Source organism: Conger conger, chromosome 18 (assembly GCF_963514075.1).
Source record: "Conger conger chromosome 18, fConCon1.1, whole genome shotgun sequence".
Classification (NCBI taxonomy): domain Eukaryota; kingdom Metazoa; phylum Chordata; class Actinopteri; order Anguilliformes; family Congridae; genus Conger; species Conger conger.
Genome location: NC_083777.1, coordinates 2,453,443 through 2,480,492, shown reverse-complemented (window position 1 = coordinate 2,480,492; position 27,050 = coordinate 2,453,443). Strand labels below are relative to the sequence as shown.

Sequence of the window (27,050 nt, the reverse complement as noted above, 5' to 3'; positions counted from 1 at the left end):
AATGAATGCCTGGAACTTGACTGAGAATCCACTCGGACACAGCCAGAAGCATCCCCAACACTGTCTCCCTGTCCCAGCCAATTAAGGAGATGTTATTTAAAACTGTCTCAACCCATGTTACATTTCTTTTCGCACTAAGTTTGAGCCCTTAAATATTTGACAGCTCTTTAACTGTCGAGAACACACCTACACTGAATAGTTCTTTAGGAGTGGCGCCCTTCAGATCTAGAACTTTCTCCTAGATGAGCTGATCTTCCCTGTGTCCCTGTTCCACCTACACTCAGTCACCTGTTTTACCTGTTGTACCTCTTCCTGGTGTGGTTTCATTGATTTTTTTAAACAAGTTACTTAACTGGGTATGAAGTTTTCTTTTGCATACATAAGATTTGTGTTTTTATATTCAAGATTTTGGTTTGGCAAGAGTGAATGTAAAACAATTGTAATGATGATGACAATTAAGATGATGATGATAATGATTAAGTTCCATTCAAAACAATGAAAGTACTCTTGAGAGTAAAGGCTCTAGTAAATCTGTTTAGTTTACTTCTCAACATCGCTACAAACATTCCCGAAAGGTGATTAGATTTCAGATAGATTCAAAAAAAGTATGTTCTTAGCTGTGGTTGTGCCTTTTTATGTGTCCTGAATCAGCCTGTACTACAGTGTAATAAAGCCAAATAATAGAATAAACAGAATATTTTACAGGTTTTTTGATGAGAGCGATATCTCGCTGTTCTGGGTGGCACCTAAACCATCTCAACTGGTTCAAAAGAGAATTTCCAACTATGGCATCATATGGCTGTACATTTTCCAGCGCCCGCTGTCGGAAATGGACCAGTGATTACGCGACACAGCTCAAACTAATGAATTACATTACAGAGGTGTGCAACATCTGAACACTATATAAGCCCAGTCTCAGTTCTTTTAACTGATTATTCTTGTTTTTACAGGGGGGTTTCTAACTCTTCTGAAGTGCACTCTAACACTATGAGTCTGGAGCAAAGGACGAGCATCAGGTTCTTGGCTGAACTGGAGAAGAAGCCACCAGAGACCCTGGCCATGCTGAAAGAAGTGTACTGGAAACAGACAATACCCTGCGGCTTTGCGGCTTTGAGTTTTTGAGTGACACAGGCCATACTCTTTACACTCTCATAAAATCACTCCAAACTGTCCGCACGCTCTCTGGAACCCGTTCCACAGTTACGGTAGCGTCAGTATGAAGTAGGTCCCTAAATGGAAAGGAAATACTGCCCACAGTCCACCCTAACATAAATTACACAGTGATTTACAGCCGCGGTAGTGACCTGGCGGCTTTAATAGATGTTTCCCTGCGTTTTCCAGCCCAGGTACTCACGGACAGAGAGGCCATTTTGGCTCTGGGGATGACCCGCAGTGACAGCTGGTGCCCCTTTGAGACGGACGCACTGGTGAAGCCGCACGCCACATGACTGCGGGGCGAGGGACAGGGACCCGCCGCCCTGCGCGTAGCACAAACAAACCCCCCCCAGGGGCCGGGGCAAATCCGCTTTTCACGCTCTCTCCAGCTCTGTTTTCCCAGCCGGTCCCAGGCCTCCTGCCCTTTGACGGGTCACAGGAAAAGGCACAGGAGCCTCCAGGGGGATTGTGTGCCACAGGGCATGCTGGGAGCCTAATAGATTCTTTTGAGGATAAATCATGACAGAGCGAGTCCTTGGGTAGGGCCGCCACGCGTGCCGTCAGTCACTCTCTCCCTAAGCCTGACCCCAGGGCCAGACGCCCAGGCCTGGATACTCATTCTATTAGCATTCCCCTGCTTTCACTGCCCTCCCACACACACACTCAGATACACAAGCACGCACACACACATACACGCTGAGTCTACAGCCTCTGGGGGGGTCACCACTCACACACACACATACATATATATATACACACACTCTCTGGGGTGGTCACCACACACACACACACACACACACACTCTCTGGGGTGGTCACCACACACACACACTGGGGGGTCACCACACACACACACACACACACACACACACACTGGGGGGTCACCACACACACAACACACACACTACGGGGGGTACTCTGTAGTGTACTCACTCTTTTGCCCTCTGTACCCGCAGTTCCTGTGGGGCCATCCGGTCCCTTGGGGAGGGGGGAGGAAGTCAGTAAACAGTTGATTCAACACACACAGCAGAGACAGTAAATCGGGCTTGACATTAACTTCAAATGTCACTAGTTTTTCTAAAGTCACTAGCCACGTGTCTTGCCGATCTGAATAAGCTAAAGTGACTTTGAATACACATCCATTTATCAGCCACAAAACTGTCTGAAGTCCTTTATTGAACCAATGTTGTATTCTGTGTCTGGTGCTGCAATCGTTGTCACTTCTGTGTCTCTGTGTCACTAAGCTAACACGCTGTTTATATGCGCCGCTGTGACTGTAGTTTGCTTCAATGGGAGGAGCAGTCCCAGTGTACACCCAGTGCTTATGGGAGTTGTAGTTGCATGAAGTACCACCACTAATCAACTTAAATTATTGTAGATGCATTTTGTAAACTACAATAACTTTTACTCATAGAAAATACTACCAAAACCAAAGTGGCTAGTAAGAGTGAACAAGATACACGTCACTGACGATTTTGCCGGTAATAATGTCAAACCCAGGTAGAAAGCATAGATTGTAGTATATGGAGTCTCTGCTCTCTATCTCCAGAGTAGAGAGCAGAGACAGTGTATAGGGGAGACTAATGGCCACTGTAAAAAAACACTGTAAAAGTAACAGCAGATAAAGTCTGACACTGTAGGCGGGCCAGTAATTTAAGCTTAAAGAGACAAGAACATATTTTCACTTCACAAGAGGAATTATCAGACCCCCTTACCTGTCCTCCAGGAACACCTGGGACACCCTGCGGAGGTCAGTACAGCATATTAACCACCATTCAAATCACAACTCCCAACACGTTGTTCTGGAACACGTCACAATGAATGTGTATAGTACTGTCACGTATGAATAACACTATTTCGCTTCCATGACCTCAGGTTAGAATGTAATCTGCATTGCTGTAAGGTACAATTTGCACAAATTTCATATTTTAGGGATTAATTACGTAACATTTACAGTGAACTGGTTAACAATTACCCAGTTAATCATTAACAAGACATTTTTATTCATTCAGAGAATTAAAAGCTCATTAGGAATTAAATCATTACTTACAGGCTCTCCTTTTAGTCCCGTGCTTTCAATCTGAAAGCAACAACACATATATTAATACATTACACTACATACAGAACATCTGTAAGGATGGACTACCATTGTCTAACGCTGTCTATTTATCAATATGTGTGTGTTTGCATTACTGTATGTGTGTGTGTGTGTGTGCGAGATTGTGTGTGTGCGTGCATTACTGTATGTGTTTTTCTTTGTGTGAGTGTCTGTGTGTGTTTGTTTCGGTGTATTAGTGTGTGTGTGTGTGTGTGTGTGCCTGACTGTGTGTGTGTGTCTGTGTGAGAGTGTGTGTGTGTGTACATGACAGTGTGTGTCTGTGTGAGAGTATGTGTGTGTGTGTGTGAGAGTGTGTGTGTGTGTGCATGACTGTGTGTGTGTGTGTGTGTGTGTGTGTGTGTGCATGCCTGTGTGTGTGTGTGTCTGTATGAGTGTGTGTGCACATGACTGTGTGTGTGTCTGTGCTGTCAGCAGTTTGGAACTCTTTCTCACAGAGGCAGCAATGCTAAATCACCTGTGTTTTTGTGAAGGACACCAGTGGTCACCTCTGATGGAAAAGGGATGCGTTTGAGGCTGGAGTGTATGGGAGCTGGGACAGTGTGGGGGGTGGGACATCGCAAATAAACCCTATGAACTTTGAGATGCCTTTCTCACCAACGAACCGGCGTCTCCTTTCAAAACGCCACGGTCACACGCCGAGTGCCTTCTCCAGAAGCAGACACAAATATAGCCATTCGCAGCATTCCTCAGACACCACACTTACAATGTCACTGAAACAGGCAGGATTTAACAGGGGGGCTTGACAACCAATTGGCAACAACAATTTGAAACAAATAACTAGGGTGTCGCACGAGATATCAGACAAAAACTAAGAACGATGTCTCTCTAGCTCACAGGTTGCAGTTTGTACTGCGTTTGGTGCCACCCACATGATTTACGGCCTAAAAGGCTAACTGCTAATTGCTAACCGCTAGCCGCCTCAGCGGCTGGCAGCTGCCTGCTTGTTAAAGTCTGGATGTGAGTGAAGGCCGAATTTTGCCGTGACATTGTACACACAGACAAACATACAAAACGTTGCAGTAACGCTGAAAGAATGCTAGCGGGATCAGTGTGGTCAGGATCATTGGAGTCTAAAAGGCTAACTGCTAACCGCTAGCTGCCTCAGCGGCTGGCAGCTGCCTGCTTGTTAAAGTCTGGATGTGAGTGAAGGCCAAATTTTGCTGTGACATTGTACACACAGACAAATATATGAAACGTTGCAGCAATCCTGAGAGAATGTTAGCGGTTAGTTGGATCACTGTGTTCAGAATAGTCTGCGTCTAGCTCATTCTTATGAAAGTATAATTAGTCATTAGACTGCGTGGCGATAAGCTCCCGGGACTGTAGTGATAATTTTTGGGGACGGGGCGAGGGGAGGGGCAGCAGCAGATGTGTGAGTGCCAGCCTGGGCTGCAGAAGGCACCTTCCGCGATCAAACCTGGCAGCCCGATACCATTCGTGATGTGAGGATAATTACATAACCTCCCGGAGCAAACTTTTAATCTGCCCCTCATCTACTGTGAGACCCTGGTCCTCTGCAAGCTTGTGTGTGCTTGTGTGTGTATCTGTGTAATGTGTCTGCCACTGTTTGTGCGTGTGTGTGTGTGTGTGTGTGTGTGTGTGAGGGCCCGTGTGCTGTAGGTTGAAAACAGGCCTTTCTTAGGCCCAAAATGTAGATACCATAACCCTACAGTATCAGCTAACCCTAACCCTAACCCTAAATCCTAATCCTAACCACTAACCCTAACCCCAATCATAGCCCTAACCCTAACCCTACCACCTCCATGGCCTACAGCAGTGGTTACTAAGCTTGTTCCTCGAGATCTACCCCCCAGGAGCTTTTTATTCCAATACAACTCTCTCCACACCTCATTGAACAGCTAGAGACCTCCTTTACATGCTAATTAGTCAAATCAGGTGTGCCAAATTAGGGTTAAAATCTAACCATAATCTAATCTAACTCAAACTGCTAACCCTAATCCTAACCCTTAACCTAGCCCTAAGCCTAACCCTAACATAACTCTATCCATGTCCAACAGTATCAGCTGGAAACAGCATTCTATCATCCAATGCATGCTACTCCGGGCATCCTGAAGCTTTCACATACATAGCACTTCATGCAAAATACATCACGCTTTGCTCTCTTAGCATGACCCACACCTGCATATTTAAGCTAAATAAATAAAAATACACTTCAGTGTGACAGATGTCTTGCATTACTGGTGAAATTATAACAGCGAGCCATTCTAGATGAAGACCCAGTGGCATTAATAATAAAACAGATTTACTTACAGAGAGACCTGGCAGTCCTGGAGGGCCTATATCACCCTAAGAGAAAAAACACAATCACATATGCACATTAGATTACAGCCCATAACACACATGTGTCTGTGTGCATGTGTGCATGCAGGTGCACTGTATGTGAGTGTGTGCTTGTGTGTGTGTGAGAGAGAGAGAGAGAGAGAGAGAGAGAGAGGGAGAGGGAGAGAGAGTCGCATGTGTATTTGAGTGCATGTGTGTGTTTGTCTGTGTGTCTCTGTGTGTGCCTGTGTGTTTGTGTATGTGTGTGCGTGCGTCTGTGTGTGTATGTGTGTCTGTGTGTGCATGCACGTATTTGTGACTGTGTGCATGTGTGTGTGTATGTGTGTGTGTGTATGCATGTATGTGTGTCCTGTGTGTGTGTGTGTGTGTGTCTGTGTGTGTATGCACGTATTTGCGTTGTGTGTGTGTGTGTGTCTGTGTGTGTATGCACGTATTTGCGTTGTGTGTGTGTGTGTGTCTGCGTGTATGCATGTATGGGTGTCTAGTGTGTGTGTGTCTGTGTGTGTATGCACGTATTTGCGTTGTGTGTGTGTGTGTGTCTCTGTGTATGCATGTATGAGTGTCTGTGCGTGGGTGTATGTGTGCGTGTGCAGGCATACATGTGCACATATATCTCTGTCAGAGGACTCAGGGTGTGTTGTGTATAATACTGATTGGGGAGCTGAACATGCGTCTGAAAGGCGTGAGTCTGATTCTCAGTGGGGCCGCTCCCAGCGCACCCCCAGCGCCCGGAGAGAGGCTCTTAAGCTGAGCGGCTGCAGTAAATATGCAGCAATATAAATGGATTAGGTGTGAAATACAGGCTGTGAACCCCACTGTGCATCGCTGCTACAGGCCTACGTGTAACGCATGTTTGTGGTCTGCTATAGAGCTGTTTTTTAAAGCCAATCCTGTAGCACAGGCTCTTCAGAAGTCTAAAAGTCAATAAAATAACATCCCACTGCATTATAGCAATCTCCTGATGTGCGTTTTGTTTAGACTTCGGGGCTCATTCCCATGAAAATTTGAGAATGTGTATCAATTCAATGAATTCTGTCTTGCACTTTTTATAAAGAACTGTTCCACTTTACTGACGAACTGAAGGAAACTGAAGGTAGATTGGCCAGAAAGCTGGCCTGAACCTTCAAAAAAGCTTCGCCAGCTTTTGAGGTAAAAAACCCCAGTGGGGACAGAATCCCAGGAGGAATCGGGCAGCATAGGAGGAGCCCATCTCCCGCTGGGAGGCCAGGGGTGAAGAATGGAAGCCCTGCTGTGAAGCCCAGCTATGCCAGCTTGACCAGGTTGGAAACTGAGCTGGTCTAGCTGGGTATGAGCTTGTCTAGCTGGGTATGAGCTGGTCAACCAGCATGGTCAAGATGGTCATGAGCTGGTCTCAGTGGGTATGAGCTGGTCAACCAGCGACCAGCTGTTCCAAAACATATGTAGCTTGAGCTAGTCAAACCACGTCAAGCTGGAGCTGGTATGAACTGGTCAAACAGCTAAACCATGTCGAGCTGGGAGCTGATCTGAGCTAGTCAACCAGCTACCAGTTGTTTTGAAACCTAGCTTGAGTTTTTTAAGCAGGGTGGCAACAAATATATTATGGCAACTATCACAGTAAATAATGAAATGGGTTGAGCAGGTTATAGGCTGAGGTGTTAAACCTAACATTCACATTTACGAGGCTAAAATAAACTCAGTGATGTGGGATATATACTGGAATTAATTTATAGTGCACACCATCCACAGAAATAAAACAGCGAATATCATCTGCTGCTCATGCGCATTGCCAGAGAGTGCATTCCGTGATTTCTGTCACACTGCGAGAGAACATGTTGTACTGCACCTGGAGATGTGTTCAGAGATCACAGCACGATGCATTATTCATAACACCTGACCTTTCTGGTACTGTGCATGTAGGTAGGCTGGCTTCTGAAGCATAATGATAGTTCATATTGGCCGAGTGCAGCCCGACCCAAGTCAAACAGGATCTTAATGATTTTTCTAATAATGTTGCAGCGATAAAATGATTGTAAAATATTGCAGTGAAACGCAATTTTGCTCTATGAGGTGGCGTCATCATTGTGATCTGTCAATGACATCACTAAGATGTTATAGACTGACAGGATTGTATTCGTTAGCGGCGATAATCCATGGGATCTTTCCAATCGTTTTTTTACCTCCTTGTTTCCTTTCCTCGCATCCTTTCCTCGCTCCTAGCCTCACCCATTGGAGGAGGTAAGGAAAGGAAGAGAGGAAAGGACAGAGGATGGAGGAATTGAGTGCCAGTTTGAAGACACAGTTACAGAAGCGACAGATGGGGATAGGGGGATCCACAGGTTGATCACTTTTACCCGTTCTGATAAAATACCGGAATGGGTATTTCCTTGCTAAAGAATCCTTCAAGGAGCATTTAACGATGGAGTGTCCTTAAAGGTGGTGGACCTCTATCGATTTCCAGGTCAGTCGAAGAACATTGAGAGACGGAAGGATAACATAAGCCATTGGAAAAAGCCTTTTATTTGCCCAACACACATTTCCTTGAATCCTCCATCTTCGAGTCCTTTTCTTGCTTCATTTTCTTGCATTATCCGTTGGGTGGTAAATGGTAAAAGGAATGTATTTCTATTAAAATGTATGCCTCTCATTCACCCGTTCACACACCGATGACCATAGGCTGCCATGCATGGCAATAAGCTCGTCGGGAGCGATTGGGGGATACGTGTCTTTCTCAGGGAAACTTCGACACCTCCAGGGCAGGGAATCCAGCCAGCAACTTTCTGACTGATCTTACCTGAGCTAATGTCGCCACTTGGATTTGGTCAGAGTGGAGCAAAGACGGGAGGCAAGGAGGTAAAAATAAGTGATGGGAAACAGCTCGAAGGCTCTGGAAGTTTAAACCCCTCGCTGGCTGTTTATTTAATCAAAGTACCGCTGGGCTGATGAGACGGACCGCTCCACACAAAGACAGGCGCTCGTGGGAAGCCCAAACCGAAGCCCGGCAGCTGGATAACATCCCCCTAAACCGCGCTCCACGCCGACACGCGCACTACGCAATTAAAATTGCACCGTGCTTCTCTTTGTCGACGTTCCAGAAAGAATTCGCTTTGCGCACAGAGAGCCAAGGTCCTCAGTCGGTTCAGACATGAATAGAAGTACGCACTCGTCGCTCCCAGCCTGAGACGGCGAGATAAAGAAAAGACAGTTATCCCTCCGGTTCTTTGGGACAGAAAAATAAATAAATAAAGAAATAAAATTCCCACTAAGCTCATTATATCTTCAATGCTGGGAGATGCTGTGACTTCAATTACATGTAATCAAACAGACGCCTCAAAAACGCGACAGCAGCAACAACAAACGATAACAAAAAAGCCAGTATAAGGCTAAAATAAAAGAGAACAAGCTAACAATATGGCACCTCATTAGAAAAACACAAATTGTCAGCTACAAGAAAAATATATCACTTTCAACTGAAGAAAACCCACCTCAAAAGAAACATTCTCCACGTATGCCAAAAATGCCAACAGAATGCTCAACTTAAAATGAATATCAAGTGAATAGACTATAAAAGATAGCAAAATGGGAAAGTCCTTTTTTATTAAATTATCGGGTAAGTAGTTTTATTGCTCCAGCTCATACTAAACCTGAACATGCATTTTATTCTATTATTTTTGGTAAGGTAAGCAACATGAATCTTACACATATCTCTATAATAGTCTTCTACCTATGATACACAGTGGTAAGACAGTCCATGCATAACACATGACTCAAGTCTCTAATCGCTCCCATGATGAGCAGTCCAATCAATGTTTGTATTTTAGGCGTTATCACAAAACTTCATTCATTCATTCATTTTTTAGTCCATTACTGGCACACTATGACATTCTCCCCAAAACCATTTAAGTATTTTTACACTATGGAGTTATTCCTAATGGTGAATTATATTTGCATTACGATTCTGATATTGACAGGTGTTGAACTGCATTATATGGTATTCTGTAGTCAGGTTCAGCCTGGTAACTGAGGTAAAATGTGTGACATCGGCACAGGAAAGGGAAAGACTTGTTAAAGGCAGTCCACCCCACTCGTCCAGTGACCGTTTGCCTTCAACACTAAAATACACACGGCATGGCTGACCTCTAGCGTGGCACCGGACTATTCTGGGGCGTGACCGCTGCCGTTACAGCTAACGTCCAGTCCGATAAACATATAAATCATCTGCAAATATCTGAGCCGGGCGTGGCCTCCCGTCAAAAATAAAAAAGCCCGGTTGAAGCACTGGCGGGTAAAATCAAAGATGATGCATTTAGTGATTCAGGGGTCACACTTTCACTTACTTTATAACCTCTGGGGCCTGACAGGCCGGGAAGTCCAGGATCCCCGCTCAAGCCCTGCGGTGAAGACAGAAGCAGTAAACCGTGAGCGAGTGCAGGCCCGAGGTTATCTCTTCCCCAGCTCCATCACAGGCCCGTGTTTACCGTGTTTACCCTGTTTACTGCTACTGTTACTGCTCTCCCCAAGGTGGGGGGCAGCTACTGCAGCCTGAAACAAGGCCCAAATAAAATCCATGTATTAATAGTGTGAAATGCAGCTGGCGCTGAAGTCTCCCTAGAAAAGCCAGTAAAGTGAGCAAGTGAATAAGACAGAGTGATGCTGCCTTAACACGCTACTGTCAGAAATCATCTGAGTCTGGTTGGCGTTCAGAGGGGTCTAGTCTTCTTAGATTTATGCCTTGCGGGTTGAGGCCAAGGTTAGGCGATTCACTGGCCTCCACTGCACGCCACACAGGCAGGCATGGCGGTGTGAAAATCCTGGGTTTCAGCGATTAAATATAACAGGAAGAGCAGGTGGAGAACACACTGTGGATGAAAGGCTGAGCAGGACTGAGTTCGTAATAAAGGTGGACTTCATTAGGTGTCGAGCTGCCAGACGTCTGTCACAAATTCGGCAAACTAAAGGGGGGGCATTTTCGCTCTGGCTGGTTGGGGACATCTTGGCTCTGGCTCATTGGGGACATTTTGGCTCTGGCTGGTCGAGGACATCTTGGCTCTGGCTGGTCGAGGACATCTTGGCTCTGGCTGGTCGGGGACATTTTGGCTCTGGCTGGTCGAGGACATTTGGGCTCTGGCTAGTCGAGGACATTTTGGCTCTGGCTGGTCGAGGACATTTTGGCTCTGGCTGGTCGGGGACATTTTGGCTCTGGCTGGTCGAGGACATTTGGGCTCTGGCTGGTTGGGAGATTATGCGGGGAAGAGGGGAGGTGCAGCTACGTGGCTCAAACTACGACGATTAGTTTTCGTTAAGCCCTGAAGTGAAATGTTGTGAATACTGAAAAATACAGGCCAAGGTGGATTACCGCTTCTTAAATCTAACAAGACACGTTTAATCAAAAGGTGTGTCGGAGCTGCATTCATGCCAACAGAGCTTGTTTGAACACTTTCACTAATTTCGAAAGCAATAGGCAGTTAATGATATCAACAAAACCCTCTTTTGAATTGAGAGGCTACTTACAGTGGTAGGCTGACTCCACTGGCACAACAGCCAGTATGCTCAGTGGTTTATCTAATTTCCTCTCACTGTCAGCCATTTTAGAAATCTAAATATCATTCCGAGTAACCCTAATCAGAGCTGCCGTCATCAGGCCTCAGACCTCCGCTTCGAGCGGAGATAACAGTAATCTGAGTCACCAGCAGCCCATAATGACACGGTCCTGTATGATTACCGTAAGCGACGGACATTATATGTATTAACCTGAGATCATAGACGCTCGGCGGCAGAGAATTACGGGTGTGCGATTCGTGAAGAGATGAAATGGCCAGGTATGCCGATTAGATTCGCCTCAGTCTATTACCTGCATTCTCTCGTATGAGTCTTGATTCGACTATTATAAACTATCGAGAGATAATCACATTTGAGTCAGTTTAATAGTTCTGTAGAATTTTCACAGGTGAATACAATAATAATGTTTTCTTCCTGATGAATATGAATGAGTACTCGGGCAGTGGGAGGCCGGGTCGATATGGAGACGGGGGTGAGTTTCTTTTCATGCTCCACTGCTCACATTGTTGATTTCCCCGGCTGCTGCATTACAGTACTCTTCTCTGCCATTGGTCGATATTCATTATGTACTTAACACCCAAAGGCGGCCTTCGTCGACTTACAGTAAATGCAGTAAATGCTTGTAAAAATACACACTCTTGATCATTCTTTGTATAAACTGTCTTTGCTGACTCTGCCTGAGAGAATGAACGCAAGAGTGCTTTTCAAACTAACCTCTTTACCAAGAAACATTGAACGTACTGCAGAGAGGTCAGTCATTGGCCGCACTAAGTAAACTATTTTACGATGTCGCTGGAAAACATAACGGTAACAGGACAGTTAACAAAGGGGTTAATTTTCAAAGTGAACTACCGGCCAGCAGTAGGTACATTTTAGTGGTAAGAAAAGGAGACCATTGCTGGGCTGAACATTGTGGTATGTTATGAAAAACGTGAAAAACGTGAAGGAGCGTGTTCCCAAGGAAAATGAAAAACAAAATGGCGGCGGTGGACAGAGGCCAATTGTAAATGATATATGCTGCTGATCTTTGCTGAAAAGGTCCCCTCTCTCCCGCTGGCTGCATTTTAACGACCCCGTCTGGGAGACAGGAAGTCTCTTCTTCTCCCCTGTCACATGACACTGGCGTGCCCCGCGCTCCAGTCCTCAGCTCCGGTCCCTGCACAGAACACTGGGATACGGGGTCCTCCACTAGCCAACCCTCACACCTCGGCGTACTGTGGAAGGGTGTACGTGGAGGGGTGTGTGTTCAGGGGGTGGGCTGTGGGGGTTTGTGGTAGACGGGGGATGAGCACTGAAGGGGGTTGGGTGGGGGTGCCTGCTAATTATACCCCACACTTCCCCCGGAGGGGCTCCTGTTGCCCCTGAGTGTCAAATTAGACCAGGTGAAGGCATTTACACAACAAGGGTTGAGACTGAATCTATATTTCTTTATTTAACGCACAGACATTTATTAGTGCCTGCTCCTTGGTGCTCGCTGTTAGCTGGCCGCAGAGAGGCATCCCGCAGACGGGCTCTGGGAGGGCCGGGCGTAAATGTCAGGAGAGAACGCGGGAGTTGGGTTGCTGTGCACTGTACGATCGGAGATGTGGCTCGGATCACGGGTTTTTTTTCTCCGCGGTAGGAATGGTTGAAGTGCTGCATGGCAAGTCTTCAAAGCCCTATGGAACCAGACCCCGGGAGTAACAGAGATGTCTCCCGGCCCATCCTATGGATGCCACGAGCGTTACGGCAGGAAATGCCTGCAGCAGCTTTCCATTCTGTCAGCCACGGGGGGCGACGAGGCTCTGCCCGCGAACGCGCGCTTCCAGGAAAACCCAGTCTAAGGAACGCCGTTTCCACACCCAAACTGGAACACAGACAAGCTATCCAGATAAGCTGTAGCGTTTTTTGTCTTGTAATAAGACTTAAGATCTTTTTTAGAACACATTAGCTCGTTTAAAGTTACTGTTAAGTTCGCTTGACGAGTGAACCTTTCTCAGCCCCCTGGTGAATCTTGAAACGAGTCAAACTTTCTCATTGAGAAAAACAGCAAGAGAAATAGGATTTTAAGTTTAAATATAAGACTAAGATACTTGTTTTTTTCTGTATAGGTGTTGATGCCGTCCCCCCTCCTGCCTAACCGCACTCCCACAGAAAACACGCCGGTCCTTAAAGAATCTCAAACTCTCGGGTAAGAAGAGCCAGAGACATTCTGTCCGTCAGTGGAAAGAGGACGCTCTGTAAACCGCTGCCAGTGCAGCAGCGTGTGCTGACCCACGGGCGCAGGGCGATCACAGGAAGCTGTCACAGCACAGGCATCCACAGGGCGATATACAGTGACACACTCGCCCAGGAACCCGAGAGGAGAGAAACCTACGCATCAGCGCTGGAACTCAAGCCAGGCAGAGAGAGGACGGATGAACAGGGTTTGGGCACTAAATAAAATAACAGGCCCGGGTCCTTATGCACACACATTCCTGCCCACGATGCAATGCTGCATAAATTAACAATGAGTGTGAATATTCATGAGTGCTCGCGCCTTACATCTTTTCCAGGTAAGCCCACAGGACCTTGTTCGCCTGCTGTTCCCTTCTCACCCTGCAACAAGAAACAGAAAACACCAGCGTCAACAAAACACGTGGAGCAGAAAGCACACGCAGTGAAAAGGTGTTAGGAACAGACAGTTTTTATTATTATTATTATTATGCTGATGATGATGATGATGATTATTATTTTTCGAAATTCAGAATAGAATAGAATTCAGAAATAGTTAAATCAGGAGTTGAACTTGGCGTTTAACATGACAAACTGAAATGTGAAGTGTGGAACCAAAAATAAGAAATTTCATAAACAGTGTTATGCATAAACAGTTGTATTATCTTGTATTATCCCCCCCCCCCCTTTGGACCCCTCTGCAGGTAAATAAGGCCATTGGAGCAGATCAGGCTGAAAATTGAGCCCTATAACGCACTGAATAAGACCAATGCGACCCTGTCTCTACACCAAACTTACAGATACATGAACCATGGCAACGGTCAACTGCTACTGTACAACAGAAAGTGTCACAGGTGACAAAGTGATTCAGAAACTCATTCATCCCAGCATCAGTTAGATTTACTATGAATGCACACAACAAAAAAGTTGTTCTGTTTATTCTTAGCGTTTTATTTTATTTCTATGGTTATATTGCATTTATTGCATTTCCTCAGGAATAGGTCAAACAGGACTCACTTATACATGAAATGTAGTACTCCCACAGTTTAACCTTATATGATTAGGAGCAATATGTGGGTGTTAAATATGCTGGACTCTTTCTGTATGCATGGCGTGAGGTGAAATCAGTGCCATTTCTGCAGGAGGGAATAAAGGACTACAATCGGCAGAGCACTAAAGCTACTTTATCAGAGAGATGCTCTGTCTACCCTGTAGCTAGCGGAGCTGGGTCTCCCGCACAGTTGTGGGATTCACACCTGGGGATGCAGTGTGCATTCATTCAGTCAGCTGAACACATCTTTGATGGATTGTGAGCCGGGCGCCGTGATTGTCGAGCGCTGAGAACACACTGGTGGGACACAGGGAAACTGCCGTGCCCATTTCATTTGTCATTTTGAATCTTCCACCTCCTTACTCTTCATTAGCAAAAAGCAGTGGTAGCTACCCTTCATGTTCTCAGCCAATGAAGTGTAACATCGCTACACACCCCCACACACACACCGAACACCCCCCCCCCCCCACCAGACACACACACACCGACAACACCCCCCCCCCACACACACACACCAAAAACCCCCCCCCACACCGAACGCACACACACACACCCCCACACACACCGAACACCCCCCCCCCCCCACACACACACACCCCCACACACACCGAACACCCCCCCCCCACACACACACACACACACCAAACACACACCGAACGCACACACACACACACCCCCACACACACCGAACACCCCCCCCCCCCCACACACACACACACACACACCGAACACGCGTTTCTCTGCCAGTATGCACGGCGAGTGCACACAGCCTATCAGCTAATCTGTGCACTCCTCAAACTGGAATGAATGAAAACCGTTCTAACAAACCCGGGCGTGTTGATTTATTCGTTTATTTACCTGTGCTGTAGTGTGCAATCAAGGCATAGCACTGCTGGAGGAGCGATATTCAACATCCGTATGAAAAGTTTAGAACTACTAGAACAACTTCAGATGCACACAGTGTGGAAATTTTGCATATTCTTTGTTTAGTCTTTGATTTTAATTTCCCATGGAAATTGAACTTCATCTTTCCATGTAAGTCATTTGTATAAATAGAATAAACGCTGTACCCAAGTGGTCCAGTCAATAAACGCTCCTGTAATTGGCTCAGGTAATATACGTACACTCTCCTGAGTGGCTTAATCACTAATAAACACTCTCAATGACACACTCTCAGACGGCTCAGCTGCTGGAGGTGAGACTAGGGAAGGACAGGAAAAGCACACTCTGCAGGCCTGTCCGCTATAGCTTAGACATCACTCGTTTGGGTCCGGACTATCTTACTAACTGATATTAACAGGTATTTTATACAATATAGTTAATGTTTGCCACATATCCTCATTGACCACCGTGGTTTGGTGAGGGGTACTGATATCTTCTATCTCTGTGCGTGTAGATGGCAAGAGATTGAATTGCAACATATGGGTCTAAGCTGTCAGCAGGGATGAGCATGTGAGTACAGATGCTGACAGGGGATAGGTTAACACAATTAGCAGGCAGGTGACCTCTGCCAATCACAAGGCTTGGGAGGACTGGTAGCATGTTTTGGAAAGCCACTTCATTTAGAAAAGAACATGAAGGCCAGCCAGATTACATGCATCTTTAAAGTAAGAGATCAGTGTTGTGGAATAATATTGAGCAAGGCTTGTATCATGTGTTGCATTATGACTGGTAATAAACATTAAATTCATTTCCTGGTTTTCCACACTGAATTTTTCCAGGAAACAAGAGTGAGATTGAGGAGTAAATCCAGCTTGCTGCCTTCTTGAGCTCCAGACTGTGCCACGTGTAATATGAAGGATTGCAGTTAGACCTTGCTTCATACAGCGCAGTTGCTGGCTATCAAGTTGAAAATTCCACCGTAAACCAGCCTAAACCAGTCAAGCCAGTATAAGCCATGTTTTCACTTTTACCGTCAACCAGCTGATCAGTCTGTGTAGCCAGCTAGTCCACAAGTGTGACCACCAGCTTACTCTCCTAGCAGAATCAGCTGTCTCCAGCCACAGACCAGCTATGACCAGATAGAAGTGTCAAAATCCCATCTTAATCCATATTAGAATACCAGATGGAATTTTCAGCAGGGTAGATGAAGGTGGTTATTTAAAAGTGTAATAGTATTGGCATGATTAAGATCTGGGACACGACCAATATGGCACATCTGAGCATTTGCAGGATTGAGACTGTTCCCTGATTGGTCTTCGAGCAGTCAGCTACGGCCCAAAAGAGGTGCTGAGAATCCATTCGGAAACTCCTTTCCTCCTCCTCTGTATAAAAACTAATGTAGCATTTTCTCCTCGTTAAAGAGCGGAAAATAAATCAGCGTAAGTTATACGGTGCAACAATTCAAACTTTGGAGGAAGATGTCATTTAAACGAGAGACGTTTATGGCAGAAAGCCCAGCGAGAAAGTGTCTTTTTCAGAGCAAACTCTGCTGCGAGATCGCGCTCGCACCAGATGGGGAACATCTGTTAGGGGCTTTATTAAGCCAGTTTTCAGAGGTAACAATGTTTTATTATTTTTTCGAGGTGCGGTTATTCCCCGGTTTTTTGATTGCTTCATCGCCCAGATGCGGTTCCCCGAGTGCGGCAGGATCCATTGCCGAGACTGTGAAAGTGACAGTTACATCACGAGGCCGTCAACAAGCCTCTGCCCCGTCATCTCGCCCCTGACTCAGGTCTAACACCACACAGGCTGCTCAGGGAAAAATACTTTTTCACATCGTGAAAAGATAAGAAAGAAGGAACAGGAAGAAACAGGCTTTAGTGGGTAATCTAGCCCAATACACCCCAGGATCTTACTCATAGCCCAGGACAGATGAGTCGACGGAGATTCCAGGTGCGCGTTTGAAACCGCAGCTAAAGTGCTTTCATGGATTTTGTGAAATCGAGTAGACTTTTCTCATTGGTAGAGGGCTACTGTAATCTCCCTCATTTAATGTGACAACTGCTCTGCAGTCTGTAAGTATTTGGGAAGTGGAACAAATGTTGTTGTTTTTTTACTCTGTACTTCAGCACACTGGATCTGAAAAGAAACAATGAATGTGAGGTTTCAGTACACATTGACCTTATCCAGTGATCCATGCAGGAATTTTATGCGTAGACCTCCCATTTTAAGGAACCAAAAGTAATTGGACAAATTAACATCATCTTGAATAAAGCCATCATATTTAGCACTTGGCTTTGCATTCAACCCACAGACATCACCAGATACAAAGTACCTGCATGTTTTGGGGGAATATTTGCATTCAGTCTTGAGTTCAGCAAGTGAAACGCATGTTCAATTGGATTGATGTTGGATGCTTGACTTGGTGAAGAACATTTTTGGGCCTTTGCTGCTTTAGCGATGTGTTTAGTGTCATTATCTTGTTGCTATGTGAATTGCCATCCGAGGAGTTTTGAGGCATTTTGTACTATGCAATCATCCAGATTGTTTGCTGTTGCTGAGCTCACCGATGTATTCTTCCCTCATAACAACGTACCAAACACTCTGAGCGGCTCTGTCTCTGATTGATTTATTCAGATGTTTCCACCCCGTGCTGGTCTGTTTTACTGCCACTGCCACTTCTCTTGTCCTCATGTGGAGAGACAACAGTAACAGACTCCAAATTCAAATCCCACCGCAAGATCAACTCTAGACCTTTTGTTAGCTATTTTTTAACGAACTAATGATGCAACAACACACAGCTGAGCATCCAGTTGCCCATTTACTTTCGGACCCCCATGGGGGGACTATGTATAAAATAGGCTGGAATTCCTACATAGTTCATAATTTAGCTGACGCCTTTAACCAAAGCGACTTTTGATTAGACTAAGGAGGAGACAATCCCTCCTGGAGCAATGTGAGGTTAAGGGCCTTGCTTATCTTATCGTGGCTACACCATGAAATGCTGTCCTTGCGGGTCCCAGTCATGTACATTAACCACTAGGCTTAAATTAAAGCTGGTAGTCAACACGTTAACCTCATATTCCTCATTTCATTTAAAATCCCAATTGCTGGAGTACAGAGCCGAACCAACAATAATTATGTCAAGGCCTTACTTATGGACTGCATTGCAATTTATCAATATTTATCATACATTCACTGCAAAATAGCAACTATTCTAAGCCATTGAAAGAGAATGCAGTCTCTAAAATGGGATCAATACATTGCAATCAATTGTGACCATAAAAGATCACAGTCTTTTCTCTCAAAAAAAAAAAGCACCCTGTGTCCTGAATTATCCTCAGAAAGGGGAAGAAAAGAGATTTAAGATATTTTGAGATTGGGCCAAACAGTTACAATATGTGAGATGGAATTGAGGTCGAATCTGAAGAGGGTTTGCTCTCAGAACTCATCCTGTTCTTATGCCCTGGAAGCTCTTCACAGCCAGTGAATCTGTGGGCTTTTAAAGCCCAGGAACACCCACATGCCCCTGCACCCGTGTCAGTTACACATTACAATTGTCCTTCAACCTTCTGCACAAACGTCCCATAATGTTAATAGATATGGAGCAACCAAGTTTCTCTATTAATATCACCTCAATTATAAACACCATACAGCCCAGGGGCCGCTGATGACATCACATTTCTCATCATGAGCATCTGCCAGACTGAGGCAAAGTCACAAAGAGCTACAGTCCCAAAAATGTGTGAATGACAGTGCTATGATAAAACTGTCCTCTGGCAATGGTCCAGGTGCAATTTCAATTTCCCACAGAAAAACAGTGGCCGCCAGCCATAACTTCCTGCAAGAACATCCGCTGGATGAGTGGCCAGCATCTAGTGCACATCACAACTGTCAGAATGGTCATCACGACTGTCAGACAAACAATATAAGTGTGTGAATTATTACACACAAAGCTTATTGGCTTTATGGTTTTAGACAACCTTCAGAAACAGTTACAACAACTATGTATTGAAGCAGCTTTGCAAGCTGTTGCTCGGCTTGAACCCGGTCCATAAGAGATTAAACACCCACCGCATTAAGGCCTTGGCTAGCGAGCAGTTCATTTAGCAGCTGCATGCAGAGGAAGCAAGAGAAAAGCAATCATGAATTATTATTTTAGTATGCATCATTGTGAACCTGGGTTAGGGTTTGCATACTGCCCACCATGTTTTTTAATTGCTGAATTTTCATAAAAGTTCAACAAGAGACTCCACAGAGTCTCATGGTTTCATGGCTCTGCACTTCAATTCACATTTTGGTTTTAAGCGGCTAAATGAAGTGATGCATCTGATACAGATTTGGTTTACAAGCAAAAAGTCACATCTTTTCAATTATTTTCATTGTTCTTTTCAATTCCATTCATAGCACATCAGTATAAGGTATTATTAAGTTCACACGTGATTTGAGTCTGTACATCCATGGATTGCGCATGCCAAAATACTTTTTTGAATTTCAAAAAGTGATTATGTCATCAGCATCTAAAACCTGGAGGAAAACAAACTTTAGTGGAGCATGCTTCGATTTGGATTATTTAAACAAAATAATCTTCAAGAAGATCTTCACTGGTATTGTAAAAATACACAACAGCGGTCTTTATTAATCATCCCTTATTAATCTGATATGGTTGTAAACGGTACGTAAATGAGTGTAGACATTGGATCAGAACGGAACAAAATAGAGGAGATGTCATTTGAGCATTTCTAATGTGGTGAGCTTTATGGGCCCTTAAATTGTTTCCTTGTAAAGACATGAATCCATGAGGCGAGTTTTGTGACTCAGGCGAAAGGCGGTTTTTCATGTCCATGCTCATTTTATGCCTCCTTCGCCGAGTTTCGGCAGAGCAGATCAGCCCCAGATGAAGCTGTTAAACTTACAGGGCCAGAAAGCAAGAGCGGAGATGTTAGCACGTTAGCACACAGCACACGGCGGCGGTGAGTGAAATCCGCTTGTCGAGTTACGCTTTACAGAAGCAAGCCCCCAGGGTTTGGGATTGTCAGGCCTCGCGCTCAGATTGTTGGGGTGCGTGTGAATTGCCTCGTTTTCCCTCGCACTCCAGTAAACCAGGATTGGCTTGACCTACAGTGACCCCCAATTCTCCGGCCCGAGTTTGCGTTTTCCCCCCCTTGAGCCTGACTGTTCTGGCTCCACAGGAAACTTGGTGAATAATTTAAAACAGCACGAAAAATGTGTTTCTTCTCAAATTAATAACTACAGGGCTGTCGTCAGGTGGGGACAACAGGGAATTAGGGAGGGAGACCCTCCCTACTTGGTTAAAGTATGTGAACATTTTTCATTTTTTGCCAGGGGACGCAAACCCCAAAGTTTATCCCGGTCCCTGAGAACCCTGACGGCGGCCCTGGTAACTAGAGAGAAGTGATTGCCTCGCTTGGTGTGCAGCGAAGTCCCATGATGCAATATGTCTGTGGCAGGTCACATGGTGCAGGGAAGCGCTCACCTGCTCGCCGTCCAGGCCCGGCAGCCCCCGGTCCCCGTGCTCGCCCTGGGAGGACAGATGAAATGAAACTCAAATTAACTCAGGGAAGCTCTTCTCCCCAAAGTAAGAGCTGACTCCGCCAGTGACCCTGCTGGCTTAATCCCAAACAACCCGACAAGCAATAATCCAGAAGCCTGCACCACATCAAAACAGCAGACCAGAGATCATAGAAACTCAGAGTCCACTTTATTAGCTATTTACTAGACTTATTTTGGTCTTCTATTTGTCTTCTGTTGGTGTAGTCCATCCACTCAAAGGTTCAGTGTGTTGTGTGTTTTGAGATGCTCTTCTGCATACCTCTGTTGTAATGCATGTTATTTGAGTTACCCGTCAGCTTGAGCCAAGGTTGGACATTCTGCTCTGACCTCTCTGATGAACCAGCCATTTTGATATAAGGCTATTTGAATGCATCAGGGGTTGACCACTCAAACCGCGGTGAAACGTGCATCTAAATCTAAAGTGTACTTCAAACGTCTCTGTTAAGAACAAGTAGTTCCATTAATTATGCAAGCCCTTCTGTACTTTGGACCAAATTAATCATGGAGACATGTGTAAAGATTGTCAATTATCAAACAAGTCTGTAATCAAAAAGGGAGGATTGACACTGCCCTAAGCTGGCCACCTGGGTGCTTTCAGGAATTGAGAGGAGGTGCACAGTGTCATTTTTGAACATTCCCTTTAATTACAGTCTTCCTTTAATAAAAACCTGCCAAAATGTAGGTAATTACACAAATCCCTGCGTAAGATGGACATCAAATGTGTTCTTTTGAACACATCGATCTGTTTAAATCACTTTTAATTGTCCTTCAACAAGTGAATAATTCACACAGGTCCAGACTTCCGAGTTGCCAATACATCCCTCACACAGAAAGTCAGCATGTTCAAATTCATACTTCAATGCACTGTGTTCAACATCATTTTGTACTTATTTGTAGTGAGGGTGAAGCTATATGAACATGCTATTGTAAAGCCCCTATGTACACTGTGTACTGTATGACTCAACAGTAACCTGGTGGCAATACAAAAATACCACGCCTTTCTTGTTTACAACATGCATCTCAACCAACCCAGTCAGACTTTAGCAAAGGAAAACAAGGCCTTTATGATTGGATGCCCTGCTCATATGCATCAGTAACTGACAGCTGATGGTAGCTACATGCTAACCACCCTGGTATTTGGTGGCAGTTATGCAGAGTGAGACTGTAGGAAGCCCCTAATAAGTGAAGCCTCTGGTATACTGTCAATCACCACCTCGTGAGAACCAATCTGCATATTGCTATTCTTAGCAGAGTGTTGGACTGGTTCAAGGCTCATTGGAGGTCTAGGCAGATTTCTGGAGGTGACAGTACCCTCAGCAATGTCTAAAACTTTCAGGCTTGTTTCTGGAGGCTCCGCAGACACCACTGATAGTACTCCTGGAGTGCATGGTCTATGTTTTCATGATCCCTGCAGTGAGATAAAGACCATACGTCCTGTCCTACTTCAGGTTGAGTCTTTAAAATATAATTTAGGGGCGCGGAGAGACACCACACATTATGCGTGACATTAGGAACACGTGCCAATATGATAAAAGTCCTGGCAGAAGTCATAACTCATTGTTCATTCCAACAGCAAGACACTGACCTATGCTCCCAATAAATAGTTCTGCCAAAAAAGGATTTTAAAGAAGAGTGGTCAGTGGTGTATTTTTCATGAAAAGAACTATCTTCACCACAGACAGAAAGTAGATATATGAGGTGTAGCATTTAAGTGATCAGTCACAGTTATTCTTTTTGTGTAATAATTGCAGGAAACAGCATATTGTGTTACACGTAGGGGGTGGGAAGTGGTGATGAATTATTCATGATCAATACTGATGATATATGGGAGAAGTATGTTTGGGCAGTGTCCAGTTCAGAGCCAACATGTCGCATCTGTGCTACAGCTGGTAAACTTAGGACCAATATAATTTTATTTTACTAACCCTAACCCGAACCACTAACCCTAAACCTCAACCTAATACTAACCCTAACCCAAACCCAAACCCTAACCACTAACCCTAAACCTATTCCTAATCACTTGTCCTAACCCTAACCACTAACCCTAACCCTAATCCTAACCCTCAACATATTCCTAACCACTAACCATAACCCTAATCCTAATCCTAATCCTAACCCTAACCCTCAACCTATTTCTAACCACTATTCCTAACCACTAACCCTAATCCTAACCCTTTTTGGCTGGAGTTTCAGGGCCAAAGTCTCACCTTACGCCCCGCAATTCCATCAAGACCAGGAAGTCCGGATATTCCTCTGTCACCCTGAGGAGGTACAAACACATATAAAAAATGTGAATATTCCCTCTCCACAGAAAAGCTCATGAAAACAAAGCATGTTTCCCCCCCGTGCATGATGGGTAAGAACTATGAGGCAAATAACACGTGTTTTACAGACACAGAATGACACATCCTGGGGGGCCTGTGCTCAGAGCAATGATCCTTCGAACGGAACAGAAAGTGAATTCTCTTCTTGCAGGCTTGGGCTGTTACGTAATCTCCTGCTTTTGCCAAACATTCAGCCTCATCCAGGCGCATTAACTGGGGGAGTAGGGGTTACACTGTTTTAGTGTTACATCCTCAAAAATAGATCATGTTTCACAGGCAAAAAATGTCGGCACAGCAAGCTTAATGTCATCTGCGGAAATATGCCCTGGATTAACACGTCCTCCACGCACTGCAATGAAAATATTTACTGATGTTGTGTTATGCTTGCTGGTAAATGATCTCTCATTGGCCAATTGAGAAAGAAAATGAAAAAAGGAAAAAACAGAGACTGCACAGATGCACAGGCATACACACACTCACACACACAGACACATACACACACACACACTCACACACACACACAGGCACACACACATATACACACACACACACACACACACACACTCACACACACATACACACACACACACAGACACACACACACACGTACACACACACACTCACACAGGCACACACACACACACATAGGCACACACACACTCACACACACAGGTACACACACTCACACAAACACACACACACATACACACACTCACACACACTCACACACACAGATACACACACACATAGGCAAACACACACACACTCACACACACAGGTACACACACAGATACACACACAGGCACACACACACTCACACACACACAGGCACACATACACACACACAGGCACACACACTCACACACACACATACACACTCACACATACACACACTCACACACATGTACACACATACACACACACACACACACACACACTCACACAGGCACACACACACACACATAGGCACACACACACTCACACACACAGGCACACACACACTCACACACACACAGGTACACACACACACAAACACACACACACACACTCACACACACAGATACACACACACATAGGCAAACACACACACACTCACACACACAGGTACACACACACAGATACACACACAGGCACACACACTCACACAAACACACACACACACAGACACACACTCACACACACACACACACACACTCAAACAGAGATACACACACACACATAAACACACACAGCAAGACCCTCAGCGATTAGAAGGCTTTGAGAATGACAGCTGTTCAGAACTATTATATGTGATTATATATCACTAGATAATAAAACAAGCCATAAGAGGGATCTCACATTACTTGCCGAAGGACAAAAAATCATAACCTTCCTGTCCTTGAAAATTGTTAGCAAATACATATGATATGACCCATCTTGAATTTTCAAAAACAGAATCATTACAAACAGCTAATTTCTTGGGATCTTATTCTTGCATTCATTTTTCCCAGCTGGTTTTCTGAAATATTCACCCTAAGACACAGTATAACAATAACTGTTATTTGAAGAGGAACGGTTATAAAACATGCTACCAGTCTTGCATTCTCAGAAACAACAACATAACTAACTGTTGAAATGCTTGGAATGTAAGCTATGTGTTTCCAGTAGAGAAATTTTTAAACGATAGACCAAGTAATGAGAAAGCTAATACCTAGCTATACTGACTGCACAGTGAGTTCAAAAGCAAGCAAGGATATAATCGAGCAGTATATATATTTTTTTTTTTTTCAGTGTCTGGCTGTTTCCATTTCATACTGAGGTCTTTGGATCAACGATAATAACACAGTTTTTCTGTATTATACGATGAGTTTGAAAATGCTAATGTTTCTTCAGGGTTTGTACCCTGTTTTTCTGACCGTGAGGTCTGTGTGTGTGCATGTGCGTGTGTGAGAGTGCATGCATTCATGGGTGTGGTTGTGTGCATGTACACGTGTGTGTATAATAAGCGTGTGTATGTATAATACATACATTGTGTGTGTGTGTGTGTGGTGTGTGAAGCTTACAGTTTAATCTTTACTGCAGTCAAACACTCACTATTTAGCTTGATATAAAGCAGGTAGCGAGTACCAGCACACACCCCTCACCCCAACCAAACGATGCACTTAACCACTCCGTTCAGCTGACAGTCTGAAGGCCTTGGTGCTGGGACCAGGCACACTGATGGTTTTAAACAGAACAGACACACAGGCGGACTTACACAACCCCCGTCCTGTGCCCTCACTCTCACACACTCACACACAGTCAAAAATACATGAATAAAACGAATAACTCTGACTGATATCCTACCTTTAACCCTGGGCTGCCTGGTTCCCCGTCATCTCCAATGTCCCCCTGAAATGCAAACAGGCCTTATCGGTCAGCACTGCAGTAACAGTTGCAGTTAGAAGACAATGCTTTATTGATACATTAATGTACAGTTTCGGGAAGCGGCAGTCTGCCCCTACCCCCACCCCCCACAGCTGCCCCCCACCCCCTGAAGCACCCCCGAGCACAGCAGCTGCACCGGAGGCTAGTGTTACGCCATAATTGGGGGCGGCGTGTCCCAGACACTCGGTAACCTTGTTTGACGTGGCCGGCCGCATCACAACGCCGGCGCTCAAGGGCACGCACGCGGAGAAGCGGTCCCCAGGCCCAAAAACACACTTTTCTCCTGTGTCAGCCTTCCCATTGGTCAATGTCAGGTGAGGCTCAAAACCAGAAAATAGACCAGCACAGAAAACTACAACATGGCAATTTAAAAAAAGGGCAAATGCTAATGAGGTTTTCTGACATTTACATGGTAAGAAAAAACCTTAGAAAGAAAATAGTGTGTTGGAATGGTTTACCTTAACTGTGGCAATGCTGCTAGTTACATAGTGTTGTTAGGATATTGACATGTACTGCTATTAATGGGAGCAGCAAGAGCAGTAATTAGATCTGCAAGGTCCAGTTCACCCAAAAATGAAATTAATGTTTTCACTAACCAAGAGTACTATATTTCCATCCAGATAGTTTCACAGGAATTTGACAGGTTTTCGAGACATCCACTCCCCCCTGATACAGCAGACCTCAAAAGACCAATTTTTTTCTGCCGCTAAATGTGCCAAAAAATTTCATTCAAAGAACTCAACAGCTTTCCAAATATAATGTCACGGTTACTCAAGAACATCCACAGAGCTTAATTTGTGCACAATTTCATTGAGAACTATTTCTGTTTCTTATTTCTTCCCAAGTGCGCCAACTGTGTGTGTCCAAGTCTTGTGTAGGTGGACTGGTCTGAAACTTCAGTGGTGGTTACATGATGTTTGCGAAACGCAATAGTAGTTAGTTATAATATAGCAACCGGTTAGCAACTTACTTTATTAAAACAGACAACAGCTTCGTAATTCATGATGAATTATTAACAGGTGTAATTAATGACACGGAACAAAACGTGAAACTCTCTAAGGCTTATGTTAACTACAGGCCTGAAAAAAATGGGAATGGGAAACAAACCATCGAACACCTGCAGAGGGAACCCATGGCTTAAAATCGCAAACTTCCAGGTTTTCGGACTACAAACTGTAACCCTACTTTGGTTGATATACACATTTGGTGTACTGGTAGGTTTTCTTGCACACCAGAAAATGTGGGCCTGTTGACGTCCTTTGTGGCAGTGGATATTTTGAAAGTTTCTCTGATTTTTTTCCTCTTCATTTCTTTCACTCAAACAAATGGTAAAAATGTACGTCATAAAATCTATGAAATATATGAAATGATTTGGATACATCATGGCCCGGTTCATTTTTATCCGCCCACAGAGTCCCGTGCAAATATATCACTTGGTTATGTATCCATTTTTCACAAGTTCTAAGGGCTGCGTCGAAGAGCTGAGGGAGGTGGGTCTGAAACAGAAA

General features: G+C 44.7%; 1 protein-coding gene across 1 annotated transcript in view; it reads right to left on the bottom strand.

Moving 5' to 3' along the window:
• The window catches only part of LOC133118567 (collagen alpha-1(XXII) chain), a 115,676-nt gene that overhangs the window by 66,337 nt on the left and 22,289 nt on the right, over nucleotides 1-27,050 (bottom strand). Inside the window, exons 10-18 of the mRNA XM_061228668.1 lie at nucleotides 25,462-25,506; nucleotides 23,020-23,073; nucleotides 20,736-20,780; nucleotides 13,636-13,689; nucleotides 9,891-9,944; nucleotides 5,545-5,580; nucleotides 3,205-3,234; nucleotides 2,870-2,896; nucleotides 2,088-2,132 (exon numbers count right to left, since the gene is read on the bottom strand). Coding sequence (XP_061084652.1) covers nucleotides 2,088-2,132; nucleotides 2,870-2,896; nucleotides 3,205-3,234; nucleotides 5,545-5,580; nucleotides 9,891-9,944; nucleotides 13,636-13,689; nucleotides 20,736-20,780; nucleotides 23,020-23,073; nucleotides 25,462-25,506 — 390 coding nt within the window. The remainder of the gene's footprint in view (nucleotides 1-2,087; nucleotides 2,133-2,869; nucleotides 2,897-3,204; nucleotides 3,235-5,544; nucleotides 5,581-9,890; nucleotides 9,945-13,635; nucleotides 13,690-20,735; nucleotides 20,781-23,019; nucleotides 23,074-25,461; nucleotides 25,507-27,050) is intronic.